Raw genomic sequence first — 24,486 nt, forward strand, 5'->3', positions numbered from 1 at the left:
TTAAAGATGGATAAAGAGGGGGAGAGATGAGGTCATCGAAACAGAGTTCCAAAGATTAAGGACATAATGTCTGATGGCTCGGCCACTGATGGTCAGGGGATGCGCAGCAGGCCTGTATTGGCTTAGGAAACAGGAAGGGCCAGAGGGGTGGAGCACGAGCAGGTTGGGGAAGTTGATAGGGCAAATCTCTAAAAACATCTTCCCTCTACCCCTCTTTTTGTCTTTAAGTCCCACGTAAGATTCTGAGTCTATAACTGTTTCTTCTTCTTTCCCCTGTCCCTTGCTTCCCACACTTCCCACAGTTATAGTTTTAAAAGAGTTAGCTCCAGGGTTATGGGGAAAGGGCAGGTAAATGGGGCTGATAGGTTAGCTCTTGAGGGAGCCGGCACGGAAAGGATGGGCCGAATGGCCTTCCTCTGAGTCGTTCATTTCTATGGTTCTACTGCCTTTGTGCAGCACTCCAAAGATGTCATCCTGTGTGAAGGGAACTCTATAAATGCTGTTGTTGTTATTTTTCTCTGTCCTTCAGCTATACGATTACTCATATTACTGGGAGTGTCAGTCTGTAAGCCTTACAATCCCTGGGCTGGGTTTACACTGCCTGGTTGTGAGGGATGATGTATAGTACTATACTGTAATGTGATTGCAGTTGCAGCTGTTGTCAAACAATGCTTAGTAATATGTCAGAGCAGAGATGCTTCACTTCTCTTGGTTTCTAGCCATTCTTGGGACAGACCGCTGAAGATCTGAGGCTTTTCGTCCTTTGTCTTTCTCCAATAATTTGATAGGATTGATTAGAATTGCATTTTCGATTTCCCACTATGTGTACGCTTTTTTGTGTTTTATAAGCTTTTTCTCTTACTATAGAGCTGCTGCAGTTCAAAGATTGTTTTGATAAAAATAAATTCATTCTGGTTCTTGCAATAGCATATACATAAATATAGTCAATTCCCATCTCTGCTTCTTAACTATAGATGCAGGGTCTCTGTTTTCTATTTTATACTCCTATCCAAATGTATTTGCATGTTGCAAGTTCATGAATACACTGCCAAATCGGATTTCAGTGTCTGTTTTTTGCCTCAAAACACATTGAGGTCTAATTTGTGGGTTGTGTTAATAATGTGTAAACACATGTGTACAGAGAGAGTTACAGCTGTCCTTGGTTAAGAATCTCTTGTAATCCTTTTCAATCGATGTTAATTACATAATGAAGCATATGTGGAATTATCTGTTTACACATGGTAAGCACAATTTGCAAGTTAGACCCTATTTTACAAATGAATGCAAATTGAGAAGTTGTTTTTCATTTGCTGAAAAGTACATTGGGGGCAATTATTAATGAAAATCCAAATGATAACAGATTGGAAATGACATTATGTATGCTGAACCCTTTTCTCCGTTTTAAGATGGTGCAGTTTATTGACATTGCCGAAACAAGCCGGTTAGTATAAGTGAAAGAGGGCCATTTGAAAAAAAAATTCCAAGATACGAATATACAGAATTATTTTTCTCCAATTGACATATTAACTCAGTTGCAGTTGTTATCAATAAATTGTAGGATTTTGTCAAACTTCATTCATATAACAAATTATCAGGAAACCATGTTATTGTGTGGTTTGGCCCTCTTTCTGTTCTCCTGCTGTAGAGAGTGGTGTTTATGCCATGTTAATAAAGCTTTCCTTATAATAGTGCAACATAGTTTTGCTCATAACCTTGGCACAAAGGTCAGCCTTTTTTATTACTGGAAAAAAGAATCATGGACACTGTAGAGATGAGCGACACAGTGGCTTCGAAACCCCAATTCATGTCCAGCTCAGGAGGAAGGTCTACTGTTGGCTTTAAGCTTTTTAACATTTAGCAAACTGTGGCGAGTTTACTCCAGGCACATTTCTCTTCTAAGAGCCATTGACTAATTTACTGATCCGGCAGTTACTCTTCCTGTTTTGATGTGGAAAAAACATGACCGAATCGATTTTTAGAGCTTTGCTGTTTGATTGCCTGAGAAATTGACCTTTGGCTAAAAACAGACTCTGATCAAATGGCCTGTTTTATTAAATGCCATTTCTGCCTCAAAATTTATGATGAGAATAGAGAGGTTAAAGAAATCAAGGATTTTTCTTTTATATATGGTATTTTTCAAACAGTATAATGAAAAATAGAACCTAGCAGTGAAGAGTACAAGTAGAGAAACTAGCAGCACCATAAATATAGTAGGAATAGGGATGGGTAAAGTTCAACAGAGTTCTGTTTGAAAGCCTTGCCATCTGATGGAGGAAAGGTCATTGCATATTACTGGTGTCTGAATATATCAAAGTCAGTAAGACCAGCAAGTCTGACACTGCTTGATAACATAGGAGGGATTCATACAAAGCCTCCGCAGGCAATCAAACGGCTGTTAGAAATAGATAGGAAATAGGGATTTATTCTCGAGTGAATGGTGCTATTCCACACCCTTCAGCAGTTCGGAGAACCACATGGTATTGACAGTGTTTAAGAAGACGAACCTGCCTTTCAGAAAACCTATTACTGGAATGATTTGAAATAAAAACATTTGCCTTACCGTAAACAGTATATTACAGTATATTGTATGAAGCACTCTGAAACATCCTCCAGATGTGAAATTATTTACATGTCAAATCAGTCCTCTAGATGGACATCACTTGCATCTTAATTAATTTGCATGTAGTTCTTTTGGGAAACAATAAATAAAACATTAGAAATTGCATGAAACAGTAAATGCTATTGTAATAAGACGCTATATCAAATGTAAAGTATTATTGTTATTACTAAAAGGGAAAGAAGTTTAAATTGAAGTATTTTAACAATCTATCCAGAGAGAGAGAGGAGGCTTTCATTCTAACATTCAAAACCATATACCAAAAGTGACAAAATAATGCATTAAAATACTGTATCATCCAGTCTTTCATTATGTTTTGTTTTTATCATGAGGCTTTATCATTCAGAAACTGGGAATGATGGGGCAGAAAGATATCATTGTTTCCCTGGATAAATGAACTAGGCCTGTAACTTGCTGTCTAAGAGGAAATAGTGTGCTTGCCATTTAGCACTGTTTTGAATATTCTTTTTAGATTACGTGTTTTGGAAACAAACGATAGCATTTACTATTTCATGCAATTTCTAATGTTTTATTTATTGTTTCCCAAAAGAATAACTGTAGTTTAATCAATCCATAAAATCTGTGTTCGGTTTGAGGCTATCGTTCCAATCTGCAGATTTCACAAAGGTTACAGAAAACATGCTCTAATAAGGAGGGTTGCCGCTTTCAGTGTGTTATCAAACCACTACTGTCAGTTTACTTTTGCTAATAGTACATTAATGGTAAGGTACATTTGCAATCTGTGCACTACTTTCACTCCTTGGCTAATGAAACACCATGTGCCTTCAATAATTTAAAGCAGCTTATCAAGCATAATTAAAATCACTGAAACTTTAATGATTTTATGCCCAGTCCCTACTCGAACAGACAATTGATTTGCATTTCCTCACGTTGCTTCTTTTGAAAATCGATTTTTATTGAGCTCTCTTTCGAACATTATCAGCCCCAGTGTTTTGAAATTGAGGTTCACAAGTACCTAATCCACATTGCCGTACTATGGTTTTCCATGTGCGGAAATCTAATATTAGAAATATGAGTTATTGCCCTGAAAGATTGGGACCTGTTGCTGAAAAACAGTACAGTGATCCTTTTCAGTGGCAGACTTGATGGATCACGTCCAGAGCAGCGTAGCAGACTGTTTAACATTTGCCCTTTAAACAACTTTATGTGATTGCTGTGAAAATTAGCAGTGTCCAGGGTGCACTAGAAATTGAAAGAAACGGTCGTAAAATTTTTATGATAGTCTTCCCGGGCTCTATGTTGTATGAAGCAAAATAGGAATGGATATGTTCTGATTACAAGTAGCAATAAAATGTGAATATAATTTGATCTTATTAGCATGGCTGAAAGTTATTAGCATAGGCAGAAGGGCTCTTATGGGCTTGAGGCTCATGTTTTCAAGCTGTACCTCTAACTAATGGAACTTGGCAAGACCAGAAAAAAATAAATTTACCACATTATTATATACAGAGATTTTACAATAAAGTTTGAAGGAGGTCCAGCAGGTTCTGACCACCTCTCACTCATATCAATACAAACTTTAGTGACCCTGCTTCAAGTAAAGGCCTACAATAAGACAGTCAATACACTTTACAGTGAACCCTGTGAAGCTCTTTGGGACGTCCTCCTCACGTGAAACATCAGCAACAACAACAACAAAATTACATTTGTAAAGCTCCTTTCACGTTGGGAGGATGTCCTCCCGACGTGAAAGGTGCAATATCACTGTAAGTATTGTTATTTTAATCCACGTAGACGATATTGAGTGGACGGTTCTAATATTCCACACCCATCTCCTGCATGATGAGTTAAACTGATCACCCACTTTCTGCAGTGTAGTCCTTTGGCTATAACGGCAGAAGGAGATTGTCTCAAGAATACCCCAAAAGTGCAGCCATTTGCAATCAGTTCTGTGCTGTCACATAGTCGGCACGGAACAATTCACACTGTTCTTAACAGCCCTGGGCCTTCAGCAACTGACACAGGAAGAAGAACCAAGAAGATGATGTCATTTAGTTATCAAAGTACTTCAAGAAATAATGTACTGAAATCAGTATTCTGTCGACATACTGCATGTGGATGAACAAATCATGCATTGTTGTGAAGTACCAGCGCGTCACAATCAGAAGCCCAATAGTTGTTGCTACAGTATGATCTGTTCAAATTAAAGTACAGTAGTTCTTCCTGGAAGGGACAAGACGTAATAACAACAACAAAATTACATTTGTATAGCGCCTTTCACATCGGGAGGACGTCCCAAGGTGCTGGACAGACAGAGTTACAGACCCGAGCGCGGGGTGGGGGAGGGTGGAGGGCAGGGGGGAAGCAGGGAGATTGAAAGCACGGTCGAGTTAAAACAACTCGCAAGTAAATGTCTGGCCGGACTTACAGCTCCTGGATTTTATGATAATTGCCCCAAAACCAGTTTAGCTGATATATTTATAGAGGTATTTTTGTTTATTTAAGGAAGGTTCTTTTCACCAAAGTATCACGCCACAGTGTAATAGGATGTGGGTTTGTCTGCTGCTTATCGCACTGTAAGATCTTCGTCTCAGTTTAGTATCAAAGGACACTCTCAAAGGTAGGCTAGATATTTGCTCACAGAGAATGTGAACAACAGTCAAGACATGTCACTCCACTTGCACTTATCGCCTGGTGACCAGATTTTGGAGTGATTTGGGGCTTGAGCTGCGTTCCCCACCGGGAAGCTCGCAGGAGTTTCTTGTACCTACCATTTGCCCAGTGAGACTCAAAACCACGCTTGTCGAACGATCAACTAGTGACTATCCTCTTTGGGGGGGCAGGTAAGCGGGGACTCCTTGGAGCTGAACTGGTTCCAAGGTGACATGCCTGGCAATGGACTATCGGAATCGAGCCAGCCCTTTGTGGCAGTCTCGGTAGTCCGGTTCCTGAGCCAGCTGGGTCTGCAGTACTCCAGGGCACTGCTGATGACAATACAGCCAGCCTCGCTCATCGGCAGGACCTGGAAGGGCAGACCAGTCACTGGGGGCATGAAGTATTCCCACTCAGCTACTGTTAACCATGCAAGCCAAAGCTCTAATGGGTAGGGTGGACCTAGCTGGACAAGCAGAGGGAACGCTTTCCGGACAGCAAGATCAATGGCAAGTGCCCCAACACATACTCTGGAGTCCCCAAGCCTTGGATCTTGCGAAGGGTTACTAATTTACTAATTACAGAGTATAAGAGTGGTCGGCATCTCTACACAACTCGGAATTAGGTAAGTAGGATGCCTTGAGTACAAACAGCCTGGAGTACAAACTGCAGAATAAAACTTTCTCTTGCTGATTCTGGTTGACGCATTTTTGTCAAGTGACTTAGCAAGTTAATTTAAGCCTTTACATAGATCCAATAATGAATCCAACCTGTGGAGTTTGTCTATATTACATATGGGCATTCTGAGAGTGTGTAAATTAGTATTTAGGATTAGGCACGTGTGCAATGAGGACAGATTGCATGTTTATCCTGGTGGAAAGAAGATTAAGGGGTGATTCAAAGGGATTTAAGTTTTCCGGATTCCAAAGAGCGTAGACAAGCTGGGTTCCAATAGCCTGTTTGATATTTTCCAGAAACCCACAACTCCAGGTCATGATTTGAAGCTTAAAGGAGTGAAAGTAAACACTGGCTTAAATTTAATTATGTGGAGGGTGGTCAATATATGGAAGAGTTCAATCAGGGAGGTGAATAATGCACATAGTTTCAATAGGGAATGGTCAGTTTTTTGGTGCAGTGGGGATTGAGGGTTTGAGAGATGGAGAGCAAAAGGAGAGGTAATGCATTCATCATCTCTTGATCATTCACGGGCCTCTTATTTACCCAGGCATCTCACTTTTTCCTATAAATCAAGTTAAGCTACAATATGTTTAGATGAGATTCATTGTGTACTGTTGTGATTTGTATCGAATCATATTATGTATGCAATTTATCTTAAATAATCCAATTCATTTGCCACACAGGTGCCAGATGCGTTTTTATTTATTCAGTGCACCAGTTTTCTAATAATTTCTTCACATTTCTTCATAAGAATATTCATCTGGATTTACTGCTCAATTATTCTGTTCGAAATATTAAAAAAAACTTGCAATTTTAGAAAACCTTGTCATGTCTAAATGTGTCAAAACGCTTCACAGATAATTGCTTTCAAATTTAGTCACTGCTTGCAGGCAAATGCAGCAACCATTTATGCCAGAATGCCCTACAAGCAGCCATGATTGACCAATTAATCCAGAGGATTGGTAACCAAGACACCAGCAGAAACTTCCTTCTCTTTTCGAATAGAGCCACAGGATCTTTAACATCCCATTGAAAAGCCAGATAGGTCCTTGAAACCTTTACCAGTGGAGCACTCCTTGGTAGTTCACAGTCACCCTAGAATGAGCTCAAGTTGTGAAATAGGGTTTGAACAGTAAACACTGTTAAAATTGTATTACTCAAAAATGCATGAAGTATGCAGAGATCAAATAGATGTTTGAACAGTGGCCTTTTCTTATGCAATTCTGGATCAGAAACCTTTCCAGATAATGAATATCTTCACCATGGTAACTTCGATAGGTGTCTGACTGCTATTACTTGTTGCCATAGTTATTGATTTGGCTATCGTAGCTGCAAAGCAGTGTGCATATCGCTTTGGATTGCTGCAGCAGTGACCATTGTTTCACATTATAAATTTAAATGATTTAAATGCATGCACGTGTAAGACTGACATGGGTATTAAATTCAACTGATTCTATTATCTATAGGCAGTTATCTGACAAGTACTAATTAAAACAGTGTCTGAGATAGAGCGATGCAGACCTGCCATATACATCTTCTTTAATAAGGTTACAGCTATAATAAACCACACACGTCTCACACCTGCTATAAGATTCACCTCCAAAAATGCATAATCATTGCACTATTTGAGATGTCCTGATGTCAAAGATGCTACATCAAATATATGTATTGCTGTTTGTTATATAAGGTTTTAAACTTCTGGAATGCATTGTAGTTTTTCTGTCGATGTACCTAGACTGATGCATCAATGCATTTTTTTAAAATTGCATATTTGATACACCAGTGCACTGAATGCAATCTCTCTGTAATCTAATGGAAATCCTGTAGTAATGGCATTGCAAAAAAAAGTCTGATACCTTCCTGTGATCATCAGTCACTGTTGTGTAGAGATGCCGACCACTCTTATACTCTGTAATTAGTAACCCTTCGCCTGCTGTCAGATCATCAGTCATTGACTTGCACAGATGATCACTGTGCTCAGAGTCTGGCATTATTAAACCTTGAGCTGCTGGTAATACTTCAACTCCTGCCTTTGCTGAAATCAACTGAAAAAAGAGTGGGCCATTGGGGTGATGATCATTAACAACTCCAATCCTCTTATTCACAGAAATAGTCATCTCCAATGCAAATTATGTTACATTTATATTTTGTATTTTTAGATTGTATTTGTTCCTCATGCACAAAACAAAGTACAGTATTTGGGTTATGCCTTAGTGTGTTAAGTTGGATGGCTTGACATGCAGTCCGATCAATTTTGGTCTGTTACTGCTGCATGGGTGTGTTTAATTGTTTTTTTCCATGGAAATGGTGTAGAGTCTGCTCTCTTATTGTTATTAGTAGCAGTATTGGGTGGGAGGAGAGCTAAGGAAGAGGTAAAACTAATTAAGGTTACTTAATCCATTCCATTCTCTCACCAAAGTACCCTTAGAGCGACTAATGGAAAAATAGCTTCAACAGTTTTAAAAGCCATCCTGCTCTGATGTTCGGAGGTGGCTAAGTGGCAGTGAGTTACCGGTACCCTTAGGGGAAAATAACAAGAGTAAACATAAATAAACCAAACCAAGGTCGTGTTTCACTGGCTGGGTGGAAAACCTCTCGCAGGATATGAAGTAGAAAAACAATACTGAGACCTCCCACAAGATGAAAGAGACTTTGTGCCAATTAGTGCCTGTGCCATTCAGAGATGTATGGTTATTATTAGGGAGAATGTTCAGACTGCTTTCAGGCTTTGCTCAATTGGTTTGTGCACAGCTGGGTACAGAAATAAGATGCAATGCCACCTATTGGCTGCTAATGCAAAGAAATAGTTTCTTTTTCTATTCAATAACAGCAATTTCACATTTACATCACATCTTTCAAATCGAGAGGCCATCACAAAATGCTTCAAAGAGCCGACTGGAGGGATGAGGGAAAGCTAAGGATTCTTATAATATACGTCCTTCCATTCCAACACGCCTTTCCTTGTTATTATTTGTTTTGAAATTAGATTGTGTACCTTATTTATAAGTACTTGAATATCTGAACTAAGATTAAAGAAACAGTTTATTATAATTGGTACTTCTTTGTTGATAGCTAATCTCACACGGATTTAAAAAAAAATGCACTGCATACAATATTACGTAAATCAATTTCATGTTTGCTGAATTTTGCTGCACAACTAGTGGTTCTATTTGAATATCATTGGAACTAGAGAAGATCACATTTAAAATGTTGGCCACCTGCATCCTGATGCCTCTTCGCAGACACTGAACAGTACAATGACTGACACAATAGGCTCTTTTTGTATTTCTTGGTTCAGCTGATCTGGAGATGGCACTAGCTGGAGAAGCAGGCTGTTTCCCTTGTTGACTATCTATAAATTTTGCCCTCATGTTAAACCTTCTTGTCTCTGCATTTTGGACTGTTTTATAGGCATCTCGTATTTTACCGTTATAACAAAGTTTCTATCTTAGAGCAAGATTTGAAATACCTTCATACAAAAATATAACCTTTGCTTTTAATAACTTTGGATTAAAAGTTATTAAAAGATTACTTCAAAGTTACTTCTTTTTAATAACGAACAGTGGGGCCTGGAAACGGGTTGCATAGTAAACGCTTAAATGGATGGATTCTGCTGGCTTCAACTGTCTGCTAACTAATTACTCACAGATACAGATTTTCCCCCATTTGTAGCTGAATTCATGTCAGCCCCATTCAGACCATTACTACTGTTTTCTCTGCTATTGTGGGGCTTCTGGAAGCTGTGCACTAACAGAGCGGAGAACACAATAGCAGACTGAAAAGCACCATTCTAGATTCGTTAATAGTAGTGATGGGAAGAGGAGTCAATGTGGACATGAATGTTTGCTAGCAGTGCAGGTACTGCGGCTGAGCCAATTGTGACCATGTTAGTAGGTTAATTGGTGCTATTTAAAGAACCATATTAACGCAGTATAATCTAGATTGTGAAGAGCCAGAGCTTGTACATATAATATTGTCACTAAGGTCTTCAAATTCTATATATTTGTGAAGGCTTTTTCCTAAAAAAGATTTGGTTAATTTTCATTGATAAATGAAGTAGTCAACAACTGAGCAGTTTGTACAGCAATGATTGGAACAGATTTCTGGCGTTCACAGGAATGAGCATGATGAATAAAGAGGCAATTGTATAAAGCAAATTAAAGCTGCGTAATTTCTGGCCCATTTATTACGTTCAAAACCAGGCAGGAAAATCTCTTGCATTTCTGCTTTGATCTTTGAATCGAATCACAGGGCAGTGCCTAGATTATATAAGTACTTTGGTAAAATATAACTCTTACAATGAGTGTGATGTATATAGCGTTATATTGCGTGCACATTTAATCTTTCACTTGTATTTTCATGGGAACGCTGAATCGGACATTAATAGTTATGCCAAAAACACCTTTGATAGCTAAAATACATTTTCACGTGTTTCAAAGTATGCTTTTTTTAAAACTTGATCTACTGTTTCTATTTTTCAGTTTGTTAGTGAAAAAATGGGTGGAGCTGAAGGTACTAAACTTGATGAGGATTTTATAGAAATGGAACGGGTAAGTGCAAATGCAAGAGCTTCTGCACATTCTACTGTAATACAAAAGGTATGGTTCAGAAAAAGCCCTACATATTCTATAAACTCATAATACTTGGCTGATGTTTTCAAGAATGTGAGGGGAAGTAACGATATATGGGCTTCAAGTGATGTATCTAGTTGTTTTTGCTTGCACAATATTCAACAAAAATATATGATTGTTGATATGTTCTCTAGGTTTTGGCAAAAACTCAATGCTAGGTGGCCACACTGCAGTCCTTTAGTTACATATCATCCTTCTAATTAGCCACAGCATCTGATGACAGTGAACCTATCGGATACCATTAGCTTTATGCTCTTTGCATAATGGCAGCTTTGCATTGTATCAGAAGCTGACAGAGAATTCTGTCTTTTTCAGTATTGCAGGCAATTCTCCAAAACCAAGGTCTTTCTCAGACACCAGTTCTCCAAAATACTTTTTTTTAAACTTCTGTTTCCAGACAGCTCAGTCCTTTCAGCATGCTTTTTTTTAAAAAAGGGAACGAGTTGTTCAAGCTCCACATGCTACTGTGACCTGTCCATAAATGTCAACCATTTTTACATGTTCTTAGCCAGAAACCTTCCCAAACCTGAAGTCCTGCGATACCCAGCGAACAATCCAGATTGACACCATTTATAAAACAAATCCATAATCAGATCAGTTCACTATTGGCTGACCTTAGAACTTTTATTTTAAAATACATAACTTTCACGTTGTAACAAATGTAACGCAGATTAAAGTGTGACATGTAACTTCAGATGGAAGTCTTTAGTCCATTTAACCTGAATAGTGTTGTCTTATGTAATCAGTACTGTGTAACGAATACTGGACTGCTGTTAAAAATTAACCCCAGAAAATGACAAGTAGGTCAATGTATCTCTAAACAGTAGAGCAATCTACTGTCATTTTTATCAATTAAATATCAATTAAATATTGAAGTGTAGTTGGGTGTTGTCATTTGGTGAAAATGCACGTATCTAAGATTTATAATTTATTGGAAAGGCATTGTTTCGCCAGATGGTCTATTTTTGTCCAAATAATTCTCATTTTATGTTAAATCTTGATACATAAACTGTTCCTTATCCGCAGGGAATTCATTAAGTGAATGACTGTAAGAATGTCGTACCGAAGTTTGAAAGTATTTTACGGACAAATCATACGGTAGTTGTATTTGCAATCTTTTGCCAAAGGTAGAATGGTTTTATTTGCAAGCGTAGTATTGTAAAATGCTGCCTGTGCTTTCTTTGCCATTTATTTTACAAGGGTTTCATTTTTCTTTTTTCTGTAAGAAAATAGATGCTACAAACAAAGCAGTGACGGAGGTTCTGTCAAAAACCACTGAGTACTTGCAGCCAAATCCAGGTAAGGGAATAACATAACATTTAAAAATGTTTTTCTTCTTCTGGCTTTTATTCTGATCTGTTGATTCATGTGTGTTGGTTGAAGATACTATAATATACTGTAAGTAATTTTCATTCCTGAACTGGGTCATCTTTGCACCATCCACAACCAAAAAGGGCAAGAGGGTGAGTTGTTTAACTACCAGTCTGGAGCCACCTACTGCAAGGTGTACGAGATAGGGTGACTCCCCACCCAAACTCCCTCCCTCCTAAGTGAGGAAGCACTGCTCGACAATCAGCACTTTCCCAAGCAACAAAATAGCTGAAATAAGGAATTTAACACTGTGAGGATTAGAGGTACAAACCCGAAGAGCTCTGTGTGTTCTTACAACATCCGTGTTATACATGTTCTAAACAATTACAGATGTTCATGTATTTAATGAACGTTGAACTCCCATTTGCTCCTTTTTTTTCAAAATGTTTTTCTAACCAGTGACAAGGTAAAGGAAAACATGTGTTTAATAAATAACCAGTTTCAGTTTCCCTCAGGTTAGTTTCCATGCATTAGGTTGCCTTGTATTTGGAATATTTACATACCAAATGTTTATATTTTATATAGGGTTACAGCAATCAGAGGCCATTTGGCTCATTGAGCCTATGATGCTGTTAGCTCTCCGACAAGCACTCCAGTCCCAATTCGCTGCTCTCTTACTGTGCCATTTATATTAATCAAATATTTATCTAGGTCCCTTTTAAATATTGTTACAACCAATTGTGTATTTGATGTTCTAATAAACCACTTTGTGAATAATTTTCTTATAAACTATTTGCCAATTCAAGTTTCTTTTGATTCCTTTTTAAAGTACTTAAAATAATTGTACAATTGTAACTATTTCCAAAATAATGATTAGATAACTAAACACATTCCCCCTTTTCACTTCGAAAATTACGAGCTTAATTTTGGTATTTCCGTTTTGTTTAAAACATTTTGTGTCTCCAGCCTTTAAATTTATTGGATAATTGCTACAAGCCAATTTGCTACATTACAAGATGGTTTTCTTTTTAAGCTTACAGAGCTAAGTTAGGTATGCTGAACACAGTGTCAAAGATCCGAGGACAAGTGAAAACAACAGGTTATCCTCAGCCTGAAGGCCTGTTGGGTGAATGTATGCTCAGGCAAGGAAAAGATCTTGGAGAAGACTCAAATTTTGGTGAGTTATTGATTTTAATTATTTGTAAATATTATAAAATAATAATAATTTGGTCACTCAATCCACAACTTTTTGTGGCACATTGCTGTGCGGAATTGCCTGCACAAAGTATACAGTCAATTCACTTTACAGTATATTCTTTGAGATGTCTCGAAGATGTGATAAGGTGCTATATCAAATGCAAGGACTTTTGTTGTTATTATTATTGTAAGACACACGTTTTGTTTATGTGATTATTTGTATGAGCCAAAATGGAGGAGTTTATACCATCTATCTATCTTGCTTTTATGTTACATATGTTCAAACGACTGCCAAGATGGTGGAAGACAAACTAGATGGACCTTGGTCTTCTTTTGCCAAGCAAGTTCTTATGTTCTTGCATTTCACACTTTTTTGTATGAAGCAGCCAATTCATTTTACTTGTCATTTTTTTTCCAATGGAGAAAAAGATAAAGATTTCAGACGACTACTCTGTTGGGACAAGCAGAGAAATTAATATTTTTAATAGATACTTTTTCAGTAGGTTTAAAATAGGCTGTGTGTCCTATTTTCTGGTTTCTATTAATTCTTCTCTCCCTCCTCGTTCCCTGCAACTGTTTTTTGATTCTTTTTTCTCTCTCCTACTGGAGAACAGTTCCACAGGTGAGGGTGCCCTGCAGAACTCACCCAAGGAGCTGTTATTCATGATTAAAAGCTGAATTGTCATTCAACAGAGGGGGCAACACTCAACGACTAAGACCTGCACTCTCCTCACTCAACATCCACACACTCACACCATCCAGTGGGGGATTGTGGATAGCAATCAAAAGTGGGAACCTTGACTAACCTTCCCTAATACAGTGGTGTTGTGGCCAATTTTAGTGCCCCAACTGTTGCTGGTTAATATTAACTAAATATTATTTAGATGGAAGCCTGTGTCAGTTGATAGCATGCTGATCTAAATCGGAGGTGAGTGTGCTACCATGTCAGGACTTTGGGAGAGAGCTCTTGATAAACTGTTGTTAAAACTTTATTCATTTGTGAAATCCGAATGAGCTGGATTGCACAAATAATAAAATGCTCAAGTTTGAAAATTCTAAATTTTTGCTTTGACTTCATGTTTTTCTATGTGAATGTTGTAGGTCCTGCTTTAGTGGATGTTGGTGAAGCTTTGAAACAAATGGCTGAAGTAAAAGATTCTCTCGATATTGGTGTGAAACAGAACTTTATTGATCCATTACAAATTTTACAGGAAAAAGATTTGAAAGAGATTGGGGTAAGATTTTTGCTTCCAAACACAATTTATATGACCTGAAACTTTTTAAAATATAAACAAATAAAAACTTTCTTTGCTGTATCTTAAAAGGAAAAACAAATCCAAAAAGGCAAGTGGGGCTTTGTTTGTAAAATATGATAGCACTAGGACTGTAAAATATGATAGCACATCCCACTGTTAATTATTCAATGTTAAATAGAAAGCTATTTAGCTCAATTTTTGTGCTTTTCAAAATTCTTCAAATTTCATACACAAATTATTGTTCCTTTGCTAGCAAGAATGGCATCTCTCAAACTTAGAAAGGTTTTAAAAAAGGTTAAAATATTGCTTTTTTAAAAAGCAATCTGAATTGTTTTTGCTTCCACAGTTACTTTGACCGAAACTAATTGACATGTGACTGTGACTATTTGCACGCTGTTTGACTACGGAAGTAGGAAGCAACAACTAAACCCAATCCAGTACTAAAATTGGAGAGCAGTAATCAGACGTTGGAAGTCTGGCAGATTTCCATTCCTTACTGATCCCAATTGTGTACCTCCTAGTGCCATTCCAGATGAGATTAGAGAGCTCAACACAGACTAGGGATCCAAACCTAGAAGCTGATCAATATGTTCTTCTTGTTCCCAGCACCATTTAAAAAAGCTGGAAGGTCGTCGTCTAGACTATGATTACAAAAAGAAGCGCCAAGGTAAGATCGCTGATGAAGAGATAAGACAAGCTGTAGAGAAATTTGAAGAGTCCAAGGAACTTGCTGAGATCAGTATGTTCAACTTTCTGGAAAATGATGTAAGTTTACAAAACATTTATATTAAAGGACGTTTCTCACATTTACGCTTTTAAGCTTACTTCGAGCAAAACAAAATGCCAATAAATCTGGTGTAAAGGTCGTACTTGAGTGCAAATTATATCACTGATTTTAAACAATTTTGTAAATTAGCCTCTTTTCTCCCCCTCTAGAACTAAAGAGCCTCAAATAGTGATTGAATGCAATTTATCCAAAGGCTGTTACACGATTTATTGTATTGATAAGTTAGAGTTTCTATTTTACAATTGATATTTTTAACAGATATAGATTCATTTTTTAGCAAAATAAGCATAGTGACATTGAGCCATATAATCCATATAATGCTGTGAATTATATTTACTGCTTGGTTCATCTGAATAAAACAATCCTGTGTTGAAAATGGAATTAACGCATACATAAAGCATTCAACTGGATTACTGCTACATTTTTGTTGCCGTAATGTTAACACAGGTAAAATTATTAGAAAAATGCTTCTTTAGAACACGACTTGTTATAACCTGAATAATTTCTTTATTAAAAGTTTGTATTAGTACTAGGAACACAGGAATTAGGAGCAGGAGTAGGCCATTCGGCCCCTCGAGCCTGCGCCATTCACTAAGATCATGGCTGATCTTCTAAACTAACTCCACCTACCCGCCTTATCCCCATATCCCTTAATCCCTCTATCCTTTAGAAATCTATTAATCTCAGTCTTGAATATGTTCAAGGACTGAGCATCTACAGCCTTCTGGGAAGAATTCCATAAATTCACTACCCTCTGAGTGAAGAAGTGTTTCCTCAACTCTGTTCGAAAAGGCTGATCCTTAACCTTAAGACTGTGACCCCTAATTATAGATTCTCCTACCAGGGGCAATGGTCTCACACTGTCTACTCTGTCAAGTTGCAGAAGAATCTTATATGTTTGTATAAGATCACCCCTAATTCTACTGTGACGTTAATCCAGCATTTACACTAATAATTTTCAAATTACATCGATCACATAAGAGATTTATCTTTTAAAAGCCTTTTTTATGATCTTTATAAATTGCAGCTTACATAGAACAAGAGAATATTTCTATTATGGGAAAGTTTCTGCGACAATTGAGCTATGTGTTATAGAGCAGTCTAGACTGGAATAACTGCAGGTTGGAAAGTTAACACACATTTTATGGAACAAAGAGAAATTCCTGATTAACCCAATACATGTTGTGACTGCAGCTTTAAGCACTTGAGTCCCTTTAGAAAAATGTTTGGTTTGTGTTTGTTTTCTGCTACCCCACAAACAGTCACAAAATTGTTTTAGATAGTCTTTAAAGATTCGTAGTCTTACCTTGCTAAAAAAGTTTCCTCTTTTTTGCAGGTAGAACAAATAAGCCAACTATTAGCTCTCGTGGAAGCAGCACTGAGCTACCATAAAGAATCCACTTCAATTCTGGAAGAGCTTCATCGCACGTTGCTGCACAGGTGAAATTACGAACCTTATACACTACCATCCGTTAGCTAAAGGAAATGATTTGAGGCACGTGATAACGGGCAATCTCACACCTGTAATTTCTGTGTCACCTCAGGAAGGAATAATATAGCAGTAGTTTTTAAGATGTTTAGAACCACTCTGATATTTGCCTTTGTGATAAAGGGGGAAGAAACAGAGAGATTTGCAATAAGGTCTGCACCTTGAGCATTGCTTTTTTATTCCATATGTTTATTTTCCATATGCAGTGTATCCTTTTAACATTACAGTCCTAATCTTAAATATAAGAAATTGAGCCCTTCCTTCCAACATTCCTCCCTTTGTCCACTTTTCTGTCATTGTCGTTTTGAATCAAGAGTCTAGATTCATGATTAATACCTTAGTTTAGTCTTTTTTCAAACTAAGTTTCCAATAATTGTTTTTCAACAAAACACACACACACAATCTTGTTTATAAACTACAAGGACTCCATAAATATTTCAAATATTATAATCAAGTGACAGTGGGTTCCATTCTGACCTAATGATTTTAATTCCCAGTCAAAGTGATAATTCAGACATTATTATCACTGAACAAGCATTTCACAATGAGTTTGAAGAGGAAAAGTAAGTGAGGACTGTAATTGAGAACATATAGCTTCTGTTGGCCAATATAACTAGCTTTAACTGTACTGATGGAGAAGTAAGTGGCACTGACAACCAAGCTTTCTGATTGTGGAGGAAATGTAATAGCATCTAAAATAAATAAATAATTACATTTAGGGTTGTAATGGCCAGTAAAGCTATGTCTGTATCACTTCTTTATTAAATCACAGCTTGTTTGCTCTGTGCACATGCAAATGTCTGATCCTTTTCATCTAAAATTCTAAAGTAGACCCTGCACATGATTCAGTGTCTCCCAACTGTGCATACTGGCTTGTTACATTTACTAACCTGAATATTGTTATTGTCTGATGTCCATTTGAGTGATTGTGACTCGCAGAAGCAGAAGATAATTAATACAAAACAATTTTACATTGATATACAGTAACACCTTCCATGTTGGAGGATGTTTCAAAGCGAAACACCATAGTACAAATGTACACTAAAGAAAACTGCATCAAAATAGGTCAACACTGTGGGTTTCTCATTTAGGCCTGTATTAAAGTGGGACCTGTCCACCAGAATGTCCTCAGGTGTTGGGCGAAAAAGGCCTTGTACAAATCTGTATGTGGTAGTCAAGGATTCATATGTCACAAACCCTAACTTTAACCAAAGGGAGTATCAAAAAAAAGCCACTTACTTTACTTCCATCAAGAAAATATTTATTTCCTGAACTAAGTGTCCAAAGAAAGATTTAATCACACTCGAGAAGAAGTGAATCCATCAATGACATTTTGGTTTTACATGATGTAAATGTTGTTCTCTAATATTTTCTAGAATTGTGCTTCTGCTTTCTGTATTAAAACTAGTACACTAATGTGGTCTGTAAAGAACTGTATTGATATCTACTGTAATATATGGGATGGGTCCACACAAATCTAATTGCAAATTGCTACCCGCAGGTAATTGTTGCCTCTCCAAGGGCAGAGTGTAGAGAGAGTTTAGATCCCTTGTTAAACTCCCACAGAATTCAGAAGGTGGTAGTTAGACCAATGCATTGGGCCATAATAGTGTCAACACAATGAATAACTGTGCCAATCAGAATGAATAACTGCATCTCTCCCAGCTAAAATAAATATAAAACGAACAGTATCACATTATTTTCCCTTCATTTAAGTTTCATTTCGAGGAAATGTTAAAACAAACACCTAAGGATGGTGTTGAGTATTGTGCTTGTTTCAAAAGATATCTTCACTGAACATTTCTTGTCGCTTTCTTGCAGAATAAGCATAGCATCCAGCTGCCCAAAACGCGAATTTAAGCCAAAGCCCGTAGTGCCTCTGTCTTTTGAACCTAGTGATAACCAGCATCACAATGGTATTTCATACAGCGCTTCATTCAAATCATCTGGTAAGGAAATTTAACTTGCTTACAAATACTGATTTGCATTTACAATCTCATACTAAGAGTACACTATCACTCCACAAGCATAAATTCCAATGTTACTTTTAGGAATAGTTATACCTGTGGCCTCTCGCAGGTTTATTATTCAGAAAGTTATGTTTGTGGTTTTTGTACATTTTAAATAGTGTTTTATGGAAAGAGATGTTCATTTGAATAGTGTTGTATATAATTAATATACAGAAATTAAAAGATTTTAATAACTGCAACGATACAAAAAATTACATCCAGTTTTGAGCCTGATTGGAAAATTATTTAATTTCGTTAAGATTAATATTTTTGTGCAAGTTCACACACGAGTTGGTAAAACTCCCAACTCTGCATGCTTAACCCACCATTTCCGTTTCTGTTACCATTCAGCTAAACGTCCCTCATTCAGGTTCCTTCGCAGATCAAAGCACACACGTTGCCCTTGTGAGTAGTCTATCAAACGTGATGTGTGACAACTCCTCAATGCATGTTTGTAAATCAAATATCCTGGAATTACTAACGTTTCAACCACTTTGAAAAGTGGGTGTTAATTTTGGTCAATTATCGACATGATTTTCAGGCTTGTCTGATTCCAAGTTTTTAAAAAAAATCTAAAGTGTGCTGTTGTATAAATCACATGTATTTTGTTTTTGCATCCCTCATATTAACTTTTCCTGATTGTATTTCATGGAACTTCTAAAAAAAATTCTGTGTCTATTAATATTTTACACTATTTTACACAATTTCGATTGGTAAATGATCTTGAAAAATAGTTAAAAATCCATTCTCATTGTTTTGTTGTTCAATGTACCTCAGTTTAGGGGTACTTTACAACCTAATTTAACTTTTGTACGCTACTTGTCCAGCATTGTATGCTTTGATTTCCATTTATGTGATTTGACAGGATATGTCTATCACTTGATGTTTTCTCTGAAAGTACTATGAAATGCCAAGGAAAAAGAAAATGTTATAAAAGAAAAATGTTGGTTTTGATGTTTTCCAGCTACGATATTATAGCGTAGGAAAATTTGGACACAAATATTGAGTGTTCTCGTCTGGTGTTTATGTGCCATGTTTTTTCTCTGAGTGTTCTTCCCCTGTCTGCTAGCAGCCTCCTAGCCACCAATTTATTCCAAATGGTTTAACCACACATTGATTTAATTAAAAATAAATTTTATCCCATCACACACAGCTTCTTCATCACATTTGGACCAGCCTGGCTGTAAAGCTCTATATGATTTTGATCCTGAAAATGAGGGAGAGCTTGGATTCAAGGAAGGCGATATCATCACTCTGACAAATCAGATCGATGAGAATTGGTTTGAAGGCATGATAAATGGAGAATCTGGATTCTTTCCTATTAATTACGTTCAAGTTATTGTGCCTTTGCCGCAGTGAAAACATGGCTGATCGCTTTTTCACAAATTTCAGGACATGAACTCATGTTGAAATCAACTGAACAAGACATTTCATTACTGTGGCATTCTGTGAAAGCCTTGCCCCTTGACTGACTTTTGTATACGTCTTCTATTGGTGTATTTATTTTTTACATGTTTCATTTGTACTGAAAATGTTTTCTTCAATTGCTACAAAAGTAATGCGAACCTAATCTATTTCCACAACAAAGTTTACAATTTGTAAGTATATGTTTTTGTTTGCCTGCATCCTCAGTTTCTTATTACAGTGATACAGTAGGTAAAACATTTACCTAAAATGAAAACCATTCTTGAAACATACAATTTGATCATTGTGAGTATTATTAACTGTGATTAACTTTTTCAGATTCTGACATGCGGTCTTGAGCCATTTCCATTGGCAGTGTAACTTATTGTTATGCAACAAGATGTTGTAATAAATGTGCTACAATGAAATGTAATGTAAGTAGCAAAATTGGCCTGTTATTTTGTCTATATGATCATTGTGTGAAATGTACTGTATTTCGCAGCAGTGATTTGTGCGTGGGGAAGAAACATGGATGTACAGTATTTTTTTTAAATTAAAGTTCAGAAAAGTTGTATGCATTAAACATTTTTTTTCTGCATAGTTAACAAAAAGAATGTTTACTCTTACACCACGTGTGTTTGGAGTCAGGGAGTGCAAGGTCTGATCCACATCTCTGCTCAATTTCCCTTCAAACAGCATTGAACTGGGGTACCAGCCAATGGGCCTGGGAAGGAATCACAGAAGTTAGACCGGTTATGGTAGGAATTTATATTTCCATAGCTACAATTGAAGGGAGCAGTGGAGATTAAGCCAAGCTGAGCAACAGGCCTTAGAAAAAAGTGCTCCCTTCAGAGCTAGGGTGGCAGAAGAATACGATGCAATCAGCCAGAGTTAAGGATATTTTGGCTGTATTTTATCTTATTGTAAATTTCCCTTAGTCAAAGGCAATTTTTGTGCCAACATCCCTTTTAACGTCAAAGTAAATTCCAATCAGGAATTACTCATTACTTTTATTCAGTCTCCATGGGAAAGGATTTATCTTGAGAATACATAATATCTCATGAATTTTGAAATGTATTCTTTGAATGATCCAGGAGTGCAAAGGTAATGTGTTTGATTTGGTGGCCAGAGTAAACTGTGGGAATTTTTTTTAACAGAAATTATGTCTTCTGTGTAAAAGTGAAACATTTGATTTACAACTCTGTTATAAGTTCACTGTAAAATTAATTGCTCAGATCTTCAAGTCCGTTCTTGGTTGAGATAATTTGTAAATGGGAATATGCTAGTATTTCTCTGTATACATGAAGCAAACCTTTTGAGACATCCAGTTTTAGCATGGAAGTTGCAAAGGCATCTGCACCTTACCTTATCCTTTATAGCTGAAGAACATTTTATGGAGAAGAATCTTTGAGCAGATTATTCTTGACTTTAATGCAGTGCAGAAGTAAGTGTGGGAGATCCATGGTATGTTTGTGATGTACACTCGTGAATAAAAGGCACTAAACTACTGATACAAGCTAAATCACTCCCCAACGTGTTTAGGTTAAAACCTTATGGTGTCTGAGGGTTCTCCAGCCATCTAACCATAGTGGTCCCCCATATGTTAGTAAAGAAGTGTATTTTCTTTAATGCCTGAGAAAATGGTTAGATATTTGGGCATCTCTGTGTTGACGCAGACCAAGATAACAAGAAGCCCAAGATATAGTTCACCACAATCTTGCTGGTCTTTCAGTACGCTTTACTTAAGGTGGATAGACTAATCGAATGGAAGAGAAGCAAATCTTTTACTCTTTAGTGTTTTACTGAATTCTGAGCGCTGGTACTAGAAACTGAAAATGTTTGGCATAAAATGTCGACAATACACCACTTGGCTGGAGATGGGTTTTGTAAGAGAAATTGCATAAAAAATATTAAATAAATTGACTGCATACAGCAAGTTGGTCTCCCAACAAATTTTGTGGGAATTTATAATGATACAGATACATGCTAGGTTAGGTGTAGGTGATGATTGGTTTTACTTATGATGACTGTACAATAGCAATTATGTGTGGCCAATAATTAATTGCAATTAAATGGTGCAAACTATTTTTACTGTGACAAAATTAGAAAATCTATTGAAATTGCTGCTTTGTACTGTAAATGTTTTTTATTTGAAACTGATCAATTCGGGGACTTTGATTTCCATTTGTATCTTGAACCTCAGACTTCCTTTTAGTTGAAATAAACAGAGTTTATATACTGCAAATTGATTTTCCATAAATTGGCTTCAAACCTGATGGTTCCTGCAAGTGCCTCTCTTGGAGCTGAAATTTTACCTGTTGTGACTGTGATTTAGAGATGTAATCTCTCCACTTTATTACCTTTGTACTGGTTTTGATGCACAATCAAACCAATCTGCCCCTAATCTCTGCTAATGTCACTAGCACCAGCAGGATCTTGGTGATCTACATTCAAATACTCCCAGTTTCTTGTGATAGTCACACTTGCCCTTTGTTTAATGCATCCCCACAGGCTGAGACCAGAAATATTGTATCAGAAGCAAAATTGCCACTCTCTCCACTGGATGAAACGTAATGTAATTACATTGAAGAAAATGAGGAAATAATCTGATATTGATCCATCTATATCTGGCCATATGTAGAAGGCTGGCTGCTCTGGGAACATCTTTGATTATAAATGCAGTATTTGGTACAAGTACAAGAAACTCAAAATTGCTTTTAGTTGTTGAAGTGAAATCAAGATTAATAGTATTCAAAGAATGGGCAGCTGACACAATGTACATCATGTATTTCAATTGTCTAGGCTTTTTGTCTTTCAAAGAAGAACACAGATGTTACTTTTTTTTCAAAACCAGTTCTGGATTACACATAGTCGTCCTGTTGTTTTTCCATTTTCTTGTGCTAATCTTGGGTTTTACAATGCACAGTCCAGGCATAGCAAATGAGATCTTATTTTATAAGTGACTTACAGAAAACAACTTTCTGTTGCTCTCAGCCTACATTCTCATCCGCAGGTTTCCAATGAAATAAAGAATTTCAGTATTCTCCATCAGAGAAGAATGGTTCGAAGACTCAGAATAACATGCTTGTAAAATGTTTAGCTTCTGTTCCAAAGTTAACTTGGTCTGTCATCTGTAGATATATTCCTGAAAATTGCTACGTTACAGATTGTTGGTTTATAAGAGATTATTATTAAAATGAAGATCCAACCGCTATCTTTGTTAAAGTAAGACGTTACAGTTGTGTTTTAGGAAAGTAATAGCTACAGATTGACCCTATTCAGAAAAATGTCTTATCTTAAGAGGATGACAGGTGTTCAAGGTTACATATTCTCCATGTATTTATAGACACCCACTGTACATTTCTGCTAACTTATCACTTTGTTATACAGAACATACGTTAATAAATCAGACAGCATGAAATATTAGTTGTCTGTTACTTTGTAATATGATCATTATCCTGTGGTATTTCATCAATGTCTCACTTTTTCCTTATTCTGAATGCAAATTGACACTTGTTCTAATGCACAATTTAAAGAGATTGTTACAATTGTCATCTCTAATTAAGTTATTTTCTGCCATTTTTACATATAATTAAAAAACATCAATTACTCGAAAACCAAGTCACTTGTAAGACTGTTTTTCTACACCCACAACACTCGTGAACACTTGCACTGACATTCCGTCTCTGGCATTTAGGTAGAGATTACAATATAGGAGCAAGTCATTCATGAACACCAACTTTCATTTATACAGCGCCCTTCATGTGGGGAAGCATCTGAACACTTTCAGCATCGAATACCAGCTAACCACTGGAGCCAACTATGAAAGTATTCTACATCAATTGTCATAAAATTCTGTGGTAGACTTACATATAGTCTGCAGCAACTACACAATATCAATGAAAATCTACATTTTACTTGACTAAATTTTTGTTTCGCATCCCTTATGGGTGCTAGATTCCTACTTGTGTTACATATGCTCATTTATAATGGGCTTACTGGTAAAATATTAACAGCATGGCAGGCATCATACTAATGGGAAGTACATTCACATTTCCACTTGCTTGGGCGAGTTTTTTTTACTGTAATGGTGTTTAAGAGTTTTAAAAACATCTACTGTGCCTTGTGAGCACAGCATGAAACAATCCAATCTTGGCAGAAATCTAGAGGATTTGACTCCCACGCTGGAACTTGATAGTCATAGTCTAGGTTGTCATACCTGTAAACTACTTAGACATGCTGCATAGTCAGAGGCACCATCCTTTCATTAAGACGTCATGTCTCCCTACTTTTCTGATGGGAGTTAGATTCTTTGGCACTATTTGAAAAGAGAGTGTCTCTCCCAACTATCCTTCAGGTTAAAGATTCACTCACAATGGCAGTCTGTTTCTGTTGGACTAATTTTGCTCAAAATCGCCTCAGCCCAAAACGTTTAGAGACTTTCGGGGCTATAAAAATGCAAGTTCTTCATCCTTCCTCCACACCTTGAAAATA

The 24,486-nt window shown here is 36.9% G+C and overlaps 1 protein-coding gene across 2 annotated transcripts in view; it reads left to right on the forward strand.

The window, feature by feature from the left end:
• The window catches only part of sh3gl3a (SH3-domain GRB2-like 3a), a 28,289-nt gene extending 4,676 nt beyond the window's left edge, over positions 1-23,613 (forward strand). Inside the window, exons 2-10 of one of the 2 annotated variants that reach the window (XM_042344115.1) lie at positions 10,390-10,458; positions 11,766-11,838; positions 12,884-13,027; positions 14,149-14,282; positions 14,910-15,068; positions 16,427-16,530; positions 18,401-18,528; positions 18,940-18,993; positions 19,742-23,613. In XM_042344115.1, coding sequence (XP_042200049.1) covers positions 10,390-10,458; positions 11,766-11,838; positions 12,884-13,027; positions 14,149-14,282; positions 14,910-15,068; positions 16,427-16,530; positions 18,401-18,528; positions 18,940-18,993; positions 19,742-19,947 — 1,071 coding nt within the window. In that variant the 3' untranslated portion in view covers positions 19,948-23,613. The remainder of the gene's footprint in view (positions 1-10,389; positions 10,459-11,765; positions 11,839-12,883; positions 13,028-14,148; positions 14,283-14,909; positions 15,069-16,426; positions 16,531-18,400; positions 18,529-18,939; positions 18,994-19,741) is intronic. The other variant, XM_042344116.1, reaches the window with a different exon arrangement.
• The last annotated feature ends 873 nt before the right edge of the window (positions 23,614-24,486 follow it).

The sequence above is a fragment of the Callorhinchus milii genome, unplaced genomic scaffold (assembly GCF_018977255.1).
Source record: "Callorhinchus milii isolate IMCB2004 unplaced genomic scaffold, IMCB_Cmil_1.0 Scaffold26, whole genome shotgun sequence".
Lineage (NCBI taxonomy): Eukaryota > Metazoa > Chordata > Chondrichthyes > Chimaeriformes > Callorhinchidae > Callorhinchus > Callorhinchus milii.